General features: G+C 46.5%; 1 protein-coding gene across 3 annotated transcripts; it reads right to left on the bottom strand.

Moving 5' to 3' along the window:
* Positions 1 to 1,970: 1,970 nt before the first annotated feature.
* On the bottom strand, positions 1,971 to 7,012 carry LOC119364623 (DNA-binding protein MNB1B-like). Of its 3 annotated transcripts, none has more exons than XM_037630110.1 (8): positions 6,831 to 7,012; positions 6,655 to 6,732; positions 6,453 to 6,572; positions 6,321 to 6,378; positions 6,169 to 6,213; positions 6,004 to 6,075; positions 5,671 to 5,763; positions 1,971 to 2,391 (listed from the first exon to the last, which is right to left on the bottom strand). In XM_037630110.1, the coding sequence occupies exons 1-7, from the start codon at positions 6,890 to 6,892 to the stop codon at positions 5,710 to 5,712; spliced, it is 489 nt and encodes a 162-aa protein (XP_037486007.1). In that variant the 5' UTR covers positions 6,893 to 7,012; the 3' UTR covers positions 1,971 to 2,391; positions 5,671 to 5,709. The 3 variants fall into 3 exon arrangements, with proteins under 3 accessions (XP_037486007.1, XP_037486005.1, XP_037486004.1); XM_037630108.1 differs by having other exon boundaries at positions 1,971 to 2,388; XM_037630107.1 differs by having other exon boundaries at positions 1,971 to 2,347.
* Between the last annotated feature and the right edge of the window lie 2,001 nt (positions 7,013 to 9,013).

The following is a 9,013-nucleotide window of genomic DNA, read 5'->3' as shown; positions in this document are numbered from 1 at the left end:
GGGTGTTTGGCGGCCAGCTATAGGCCGCTTTGGAGCAACCGACGGAAGCTGCGGTGGTCCATAGCCGCCGCCGACGGTCGTATCCCCTCTGGCACCGGCTACGACGGCGACAGCCGAAACTCCTACGAAAGCGCAGGCGTGGTCGCGGCCATGTCGACGCGGTTTGGTATGGACGGCCGGGGGGGTTGTGAGGAGGCGGCCGAAAAATAATGGCGGCGCCGGCAGCGGGGTGGGCGGGTGGAGGCGTTGGAGGTGAATGGAGCGCTAGTGTCCCTGACAGGCGGGCCACGAGGAGGACAAGGGCATGCGCCCAGCCCGTCCGGGCGATGTCCGTTTCACCCCAAATGCGGCGCATGTTTGGGCCAGGAATGGGTCAAAAACGAACGAAACCCAGACATTTGTCCGTTTGAGGCCGCGCGTTGAGCCGCGCTATTCGTCCGTCTACCCCAAATGGACTAGGATGGACAGGATGAGGTTGCGCGCTGGAGTTGGCCTCAGGTCTCACGAAGACATCCGCAAGGTGGTGGTGTCGAACGATCTGCAAATTGTTGTCGTCCTAACCACAAGCAAGACGAACTCCAAGAACGTCACCATGTATGCTCTTGGGCCGCAAGGGACCACGGCCATGGAGTGGGCACCGCCCGTGAACAGCCTGGCCTTGGACATTGCACTCTTCCACGGGAAGCTCTACGTTCTCACCAGAGAACATTCCGGTCTGCTTCCGGAGCTCCATGTCCTGGAACCTAGAAACATGGGCATCAGGCCCGTCCAATGCATACAGAGAACGCATAGAGATGATGACGTAAAGCCAAGGCAGCTGACCTGAGCAGCGGCCACGGATGGTGGAGCAAGGTCAATAAATTGCTGGGGCATGCTCTGTTTTTTGTTTTTTTTTGAGGGGGCTGGGGCATGCTCTGTTCGTCAGCCAAGGCTGCTCTGGCTCACTCGCTGTTGGCGGTCAGTCTGTCCGTGGCGGAGCTCAAGAAGATTGCATCTATTTTATGAGCGAGCGGAGTGTTATCGGTAATATTGAGGAGGACTTTCTGAATTCCTGTGTGTACAACATTAGAGACCAGACACTCTTTCCAGCTGAAGTTTGAGTTAACTTGTGTTTTGGATGAGGGAATTTTGATTCTAATCTTTATAATTTAGTTAACATTCGGCCACCCATGTAACTTCATTGAAAGCAATGTATTATTGATGCCTCGAGGCTCTACTGGCCAAAGTATGAGCGCAATAGGGTAGCAGAGAAAGAGTGCAGAGTTCTTCATGTATTGCCAAAGCTACCAAGGTATTATTGTAAAGACTATATTTCTTGATTAATAAAGTGCCTTCGTCCTGAAGAGGAAAATAGTGGCCATCAGGTCACTGACATTCATAGGTGAGCTATAACACCTTTCTATACAACTATATTTGGCTGTTTGGAAACAATCAGTGTAATTTGTGCAGAAACAATCAGTGTAATTTGTGCAGCTGGAGCATGCAACATGTTTTTACTGATTATAAGATAAATGTGCAAAAGTGTTGTTCTGGTCCCAAGCTCACATGAGCTCGGATGAACAGTAAAAGTAAAAGAAAATGAATTCATTCATACTAAACGTTATAAGAGGGTATATCGATTGCTGCATGTCTGCAAATCAACAAGCTCAAAGACATGAGATAACATCAGCAATGCAAGATTCCCTTCTCTGTTAGCAACATCTTGAAGATGAGCGACTACAACATGGGTGCTTACCATTTTGCGGTTCGTAAACTATTCTAAAAACATCAGTGTCACACACTTGCATACTTGCTGGAAGTTCTGGATTAGAGGATCTGAGCCGTCGTGAGCCTACAGCCCATGACGGCCTATGGTCCGTTGGATTTTACGCAAGCAAGCTTAGCTAGCCGAGCTGTTTCTCTCTCTAAAAAAACACCTTGAGCAGTCATCCCCTTGCAATCTCATAATGTTATCATAGGGTTTCTAATACTGAAAAAAAATTAACAGACGTTAAAAATTACTCCCTCCCTCGTGCCCTATGCAAAACCAAAATGCGTCTTACAATTTGATAGTGGTAGTACTTACTAAGCAAACATTACAAAGAGTTAAACATCTAAAGCCAGGAGCACAAACATATTTAATACTTCCTCTGTTCACTTTTGTAAGTCGTTTAGGACAGCTGAAATTGAACTGTTTTAGGTGCTGTCTTAAATCTCTAAAAGGTCTTACATAAGTGAACGGAGGGAGTACTAGTATTGTCCATAAGGCAGCTTCAACTGCACCTGCATCTCAACCCTCCAAGTGCCGGCCCAGACAGAGTCAGGTTGTGAGTTGGTTGCAGTAATTGTGCCATCCACCAAGACATTTCTGCAAGCAAACAATACTCCGGTGCTCACACATGAATAATTCTGCTGGATGTGTAAAAGTTTCAACATGTAAACAATCAGTTACATTTTTAAAGAGTTTGCCTTTCTCATATGCAGTCTAATAACATGGCAGTTAACAACAAACAAATGTCAAAAGCAAAAGCAATATGCCTCGTTGATAGTTTCGCCAAGCTTTTTGCGAAGATTTTGGCCAGCCGCTTGCGTTGCCGGATGGACGCACTTGTCAGACCTTGCCAAAACGCATTCATTAAGGGCAGAAATATACATGATAATTACATCTATGTCAGAGGGATTGCAAGGGCGCTATGACAAGCAAAGACCCCAGCCATGATGATCAAGCTTGACATCGAAAAAGCATTTGATATGGTGTCATGGGAATTCTTGCTGGAAGTTTTGCAGGCGAAGGGGTTCGGCAGGAAATGGTTGAATTGGATTTCAAATCTGCTTGCCACTCAATCCACTCGGGTGCTCATCAATGGGAGGCTTTCCGAGCCAATTATTCATAGAAGAGGTTTGCGCCAAGGCGACCCATTATCACCGCTCCTCTTCGTCATCGTCCTGGACTGCATGGCAACAATGTTCGCCAAATCATCTCAAGTAGGGATTCTAAAGCCCATTGGCAACCAGAGATTGGCCTACAGAACATCCCTATACGCCGACGATGCAATTATATTCATAAACTTAGACATCCAAGAGATGAAGGCTGTTCAGGATATGCTAGACCCCTTTGGTACAGCATCAGGATTGCGTACGAACTATGGAAAGAGTTCATTAACACCTATTTGCTGCGGAGGGATATATATGGAAGCAATGCCGGGGAGCTGGGCTGTCCGATCAAGCACTTTCCTTGCACATACCTGGGCATGCCTCTCTCTGACTGCAGGATCACTAGAGCTGACTGGCAACCGGCGCTGGCCAAGGTCTACGGCAAGATGAAAGGATGGAAATTAGCTCACCTCTCCATGGACGCCCGGCTGAGCCTAGTGCAACAGGTCCTCTCGGCCATGCTTGTCTTCCAAATGATCGCCATCGACCCTCCAGTCTGGCTACGCAAAGCTGTTGATAATGTCCGAAGAGGATTCCTTTGGGAGAGCAAAGAGGTCGCCCCGGGCGGGAAATGTTTGGTAAACTGGAGGGCCGTATGCAGACCGCGAGAGCTCGGAGGACTCGGCATCACCAATATTGAGGCACAGAGCACAGCGCTTAGAATGAGATGGCTTTGGCAAACATGGACCGAACCTGAAAAGCCATGGCTTGGCTTGCCATTGCCCACGGATGAGCGTGTAAGGGCACTCTTCAATGCATCAGTGAAATTCCATCTTGGAAACGGCAAGAAGATAGGCTTTTGGACGGAACCTTGGCTCCTAAGTGCAAGTCTGAACATTTGCCTCCCTGAGCTCTACAAACACTGCACGAGAAAGAAGCTCACGGTGGCAGAAGCAATCGGCGATGCAAGATGGACAAGACATATCAAAGCAAACCCCTCAGGCCAGGCCATCCAGGAGTTCACCACACTCTGGGTGCAACTGCAACATGTGCTGCTGACCGACGAGCCGGACTGGGTGGAATGGAAATGGATGGCTGATGGACGAATCATGTCGGCATCAGCGTATGCGATTCAATTCGAGGGATCGACACGGACTGAATTCAAACAGATCATATGGAAGGCCGACGCACCCATGAAGTGCAAAATATTCTCCTGGCTTGCGGTGCTAAATCGATGCCTCACCGCCGACAACCTGGCCAAACGAGGATGGCCACACAATGCATCATGCAGTCTCTGCCAGAGGACGCCGGAGAGCGTATTTCACCTGCTCGCCTCATGCTCCTTCACCACGGAGCTTTGGCAGAGGGTGCTAAGCCGGTGCGGTCTACCGGCGACGATGGCACCGTCCGTGACAGCGGCAAACCTTCTAGAATGGTGGGATCAAAGCCGGTCCAGGGTGCCGTGGGACCATAGACGTGGATGGAGCTCGCTGGTGCAGTTGGTCTGGTGGACGGGATGGAAAGAGCGAACTGCACGGATCTTCGATAACAAGCTCTCGACGGGGGTGCAGGTCTTCCACCGCCTAATTGAAGACATCGACACTTGGACGATAGCCAGCCGTAACAAGATCAGCAATCTGCTGCATAGACCTCTAGAACCAGACTAGACATTAGGATACGGAATGCGGTGATGCACATTTCGTGCAAATTTTGTAACTAACAGACATTGTCTTCCCTCTCTCATATTCAATGAAAAGCTGCACAGCAGCATTTTCGTCAAAAAAAAAAGTGACGTGTGATGGTGTTCAAAGGATGATATTATCGACACAAGATGTAAGCAATAGCAAAAGAGCACTGTTTTGTTCTACGGAACAGAAACACGACAAAATTAATCAGTACTAAGCTTCGTTCCTTTTTCCTTGGCAACTACAAGGCCAAAACAAAACCAATTCCAATAGCATGCCACCTATAAAACCATGGCATTATGCTCACATAAGATAGACACTGCTCAACGATATTGCACCAATATAAACCAATGTGGAAATAATAAAAAGAAACTTCTACTGCCCATTAATGGAAAAGTTGACAAAGTTATATCTCACAATTTTGCATGACTTGAGTCAACTTGAAAATTGTGAAAATTATAACAACAAAGTTACCCAAAGCTGAATCGTTTCAGCATTACTGGACAAAACCAACAATAGAGATACTGAACGAACAATATCAGTTTATTTATGTTGTTGACAATCATGTTCACATGTTTTTGGCTACATATATCATCCCAGGCTTCAGGTTGATATTCAAGTCAAGTGACAATTATGCTCACAGACTAGAAAGCAGAAGAGCTATGATATCTAACTCATTGTGGAAATTAGAAAGGTTATCAGATCGAAAGCTGAATTATTTCAGCATTATTACTAGACAAAACCAACAATAGAAACATTGAATGAACAAGAATAGAACTAAGTTAATGTTCTACTTCTATTGCTGACAATCATGTTCTCCTGTTTTTGGCAACATATATGATACCATGGGTGCCTCCATCAGAGACAAATACTGAACTTTCAAGATAATATGGCCATGTGAGCCTTACTTTGTATTAACATGCATATGAGAGGCTCACAGAGTAGAAAGCAGGAGCTTATGGTATCTAATTCATAGCCATATGTATAAATCTAAAAACTAGCTAGTTCAGAAATTAATTAAATCCATACAAACAGACACCTTAAAATACAAAACAAGAGAACATGCATTACCGGCTAATTGAGTAACCAATCAAAAAGATACACAGATAGCAAAATGAAAAATGCAAATCACCTATTCAGAGTTCAGACACATCTTAGAGATCTTGTGTGTTCACATTTTCAGATTCACCATCTTGTTTGTCATCTCCTCCGTCAACATCAGTTTCTACAAGGGAAAGAAATCCATAAAAGTTCAAGGAGAAGCTGGATCAACAAGAAAGAAAATTAAATGTGCAAACACAAATAGTTAAATTATTCTTCCAATGAAAGGTAAAGTAGAAGAGATGATCTATTGTTATTGGAAATAATATATCTGATGAAAGAGAATTATATCTGCAGAGGACGCTTAGCTTAGCACGGTAAAGTCGTCTAAAAATAGGTAAAAGCGCTAGGTCTTTGTCTCAACCTTCTTGAACTCAGCAATCCGAGCCCTGCCTATTTTGAGCACACGGGCCTTGGCTACATAAGGGGCCTTGTCCTGCAACACAGATCCATCCATGTACTCTAATCATGTATGTATCAACCACAAATCAGCACGGCAAAAGTTACATAAGATTAAAAGCTGTCTTACCGAATCGTTAAAGAATTTCCAATTTTCAGCAGCTTGCTTTCTAATCTGAAAGGTTTCCATGAGAAACAAATTATCAATTCATCCACGAAACAATGGAAACAAATCATTATGCCTTCTGATAGAGGTAAGGAGGCATTGAAGGTCGAACTGACAGCATCTACTGACGGCCTGTCACAGACGTCTTTGAAGTGCCTCATCCAGAACTGGTTCCTAACAAAATCAAATCAGCGCCGTCGAGAAAAACCGAACAACAATCTGAAAAGACGTGGAGGATCTCATCTCACTGGTAGGTGAGCAGGGCGAGCGTTTCATCCTCTGCAATGCTCATCACCGCCAACCCCAGTGTAACATCGGAAAGGTCATGGGTCTTGGGCTTCTCCGCACCATTGCTCTTCACCGCCAACCTGCGTGGAACATCGAAAAGGACATGGGTCGACGCACCAAAATTAACCTCTATTGGATCACACAAATCGATTGGATTCTTACTTGCCCTTGGCTTTCTTCCCCTTCCTGCACTTGGTCGAGGGCTTCCGCTCCTCCACACCATCGCTCTTCGCTGCCGACCTGCGTAGGAATCCAAGGTTATGATCCGCGGATCGACGCAACAAAACTAGGGATGTCTCTTGCATCTCACAGAAACAAGATTCAGTTTTGATTCTTACTTGCTGTCGGCCTCGTCCGTGGCGGCGGCGCCCGTGGATGCAGTCTGCTTGCAAGCAGTCATGTCTGAACAACTCTGCACGAGGCGAAGCCAGGAATCGAGCGCCCGAGTTGAGGAGTTCCGGGGAAAGGAAACGAGGGAGACCAGAGGCGAGCTGCAGCTAGGGCATAAAACAGATCGGGCCAATCGCCTCTTTTTCTTCTTCTTTTTCTTTTCTTTTCTGAGCGCCTCTTTGTCCTTAGGTCAGGTACTGGGCCAAATGCAGCCAAACCCCCGTGAGAAAAAGAAAGAAAAAAGTATGGCCCGTTTTGGCCTTTACAGACTTTTTAATCGAAAGTAGTATGCATATCTTAAATTTTGGCCTTTGATTATGATTTTCAATTCTAATTTCAAAATCATCTAAAATACAACCTTCCAATAAAAACACTAAGCTACAACGCTCAACTTCAAAACAGGTAGATCTAGAAATTCAATATATGCCCATCTTGAATATGTTAAAATTTTACCTTCTTTTTCTTTCCAACATGCATATAAGGAGAATTTCTATAAACCAAATCATGAAATAATTCACTAATGTCAGCGGCCTCCGGAGAAGTGTTGTGTTAGCGACTCGTCCGCCAAATGGGGTTTACGTCTCAATCAAGAAAAAGATAAACCATTGGATTTGCCCCTCTCTCCCGATAAGGTGTATCGTCATCTCTGTGCTCGGGGCTCGGGAGGCCCCCGTCCACCCAAAAGAGCATGTTGCTCAAGGCATTTTTTTTGAGTACGCAAATTGTGTATCTTAGCTTTATAGAAGAAGAGAGAACAAATGTACAAGAATATATACCGTAGCTGCCACAAATCGGCAGCAAGCATAAACTCTCCTACTTAAACTCTTAAGAAAAACACACTCTACATGCTAAAATCTGTAGCTTTTCTTCATCCGACTAAGGACCAAAGCCGCTATTCCTCTTCAATGTGCGAGGCCAGATCAACCGCACTGCAAACTGAGGCTCGTTTATCGAACACCCAAGTGTTTCGTTGTTTCCACAAGTTCCAACAAATCAACATGATCACTTCATCAAAACCTTTCCGATGTTCCTTGGGTATCCTCTTGTTTGGGGAACGTAGTAATTTCAAAAAATTTCCTACGCACACGCAAGATCATGGTGATGACATAGCAACGAGAGGGGAGAGTATTGTCTACGTACCCTAGTAACCGTCAAGCGGAAGCGTTATGACAACGCGGTTGATGTAGTCGTACGTCTTCACGAATCGACCGATCCAAGCACCGAATGTACGGCACCTCCGTGTTCAGCACACGTCCAGCTCGATGACGTCCCCCGGGCTCCAATCCAGCGAAGCGTCGGGGATGAGTTCCGTCAGCACGACGGCGTGGTGACGATGATGATGTTCTACCGGCGCAGGGCTTCGCCTAAACTCCGCGACGATATGACCGAGGTGGAATATGGTGGAGGGGGCACCGCACATGGCTAAGGAACGATCCGTAGATCAACTTGTGTGTCTATGGGGTGCCCCCCTCCCCCGTATGTAAAGGGGGAGAGGAGGAGGGGGCCGGCCAAGGGGGAGGCACGCCCTAGGAGGGGGAAACCTACTCCAAGTAGGTTTGCCCCCTCCCTTTCCTATTCCAAGAAGGAGGGGGAAGGAAGGAGTGGGAGAGGGGAAAGGCAAGGGGGGCGCCGCCCCCCCCCCTCCTTGTCCTATTCGGACTCAAGGGGAGGGGGCGCGCCTCTTGCCCTGGCCGGCCCCTCTCTCTCCACTAGGGCCCAACAAGGCCCATTAGTTCCCGGGGGGGTTCCGGTAACCCTCCGGCACTCCGGTTTTTCTCCGAAAACATCTGGAACATTTCCGGTGTCCGAATATAGTCATCCAATATATCAATATTTATGTCTCGACCATTTCGAGACTCCTCGTCATGTCCGTGATCATATCCGGGACTCCGAACAACCTTCGGTACATCAAAACTTATAAACTCATAATAAAACTGTCATCGTAACGTTAAGCGTGCGGACCCTATGGGTTCGAGAACTATGTAGACATGACCTAGAACTATTCTCGGTCAATAACCAATAGTGGAACCTAGATGTTCATATTGGTTCCTACATATTCTGCGAAGATCTTTATCGGTCAAACCAACATACGTTGTTCCCTTTGTCATCGGTATGTTACTTGCCCGAGATT

Source organism: Triticum dicoccoides, chromosome 2B, assembly GCF_002162155.2.
Source record: "Triticum dicoccoides isolate Atlit2015 ecotype Zavitan chromosome 2B, WEW_v2.0, whole genome shotgun sequence".
Taxonomy (NCBI): Eukaryota; Viridiplantae; Streptophyta; class Magnoliopsida; order Poales; family Poaceae; genus Triticum; species Triticum dicoccoides.
The sequence above is the reverse complement of the archived record's forward strand: the minus strand, read 5'-3'. Positions and strand labels throughout refer to the sequence as shown.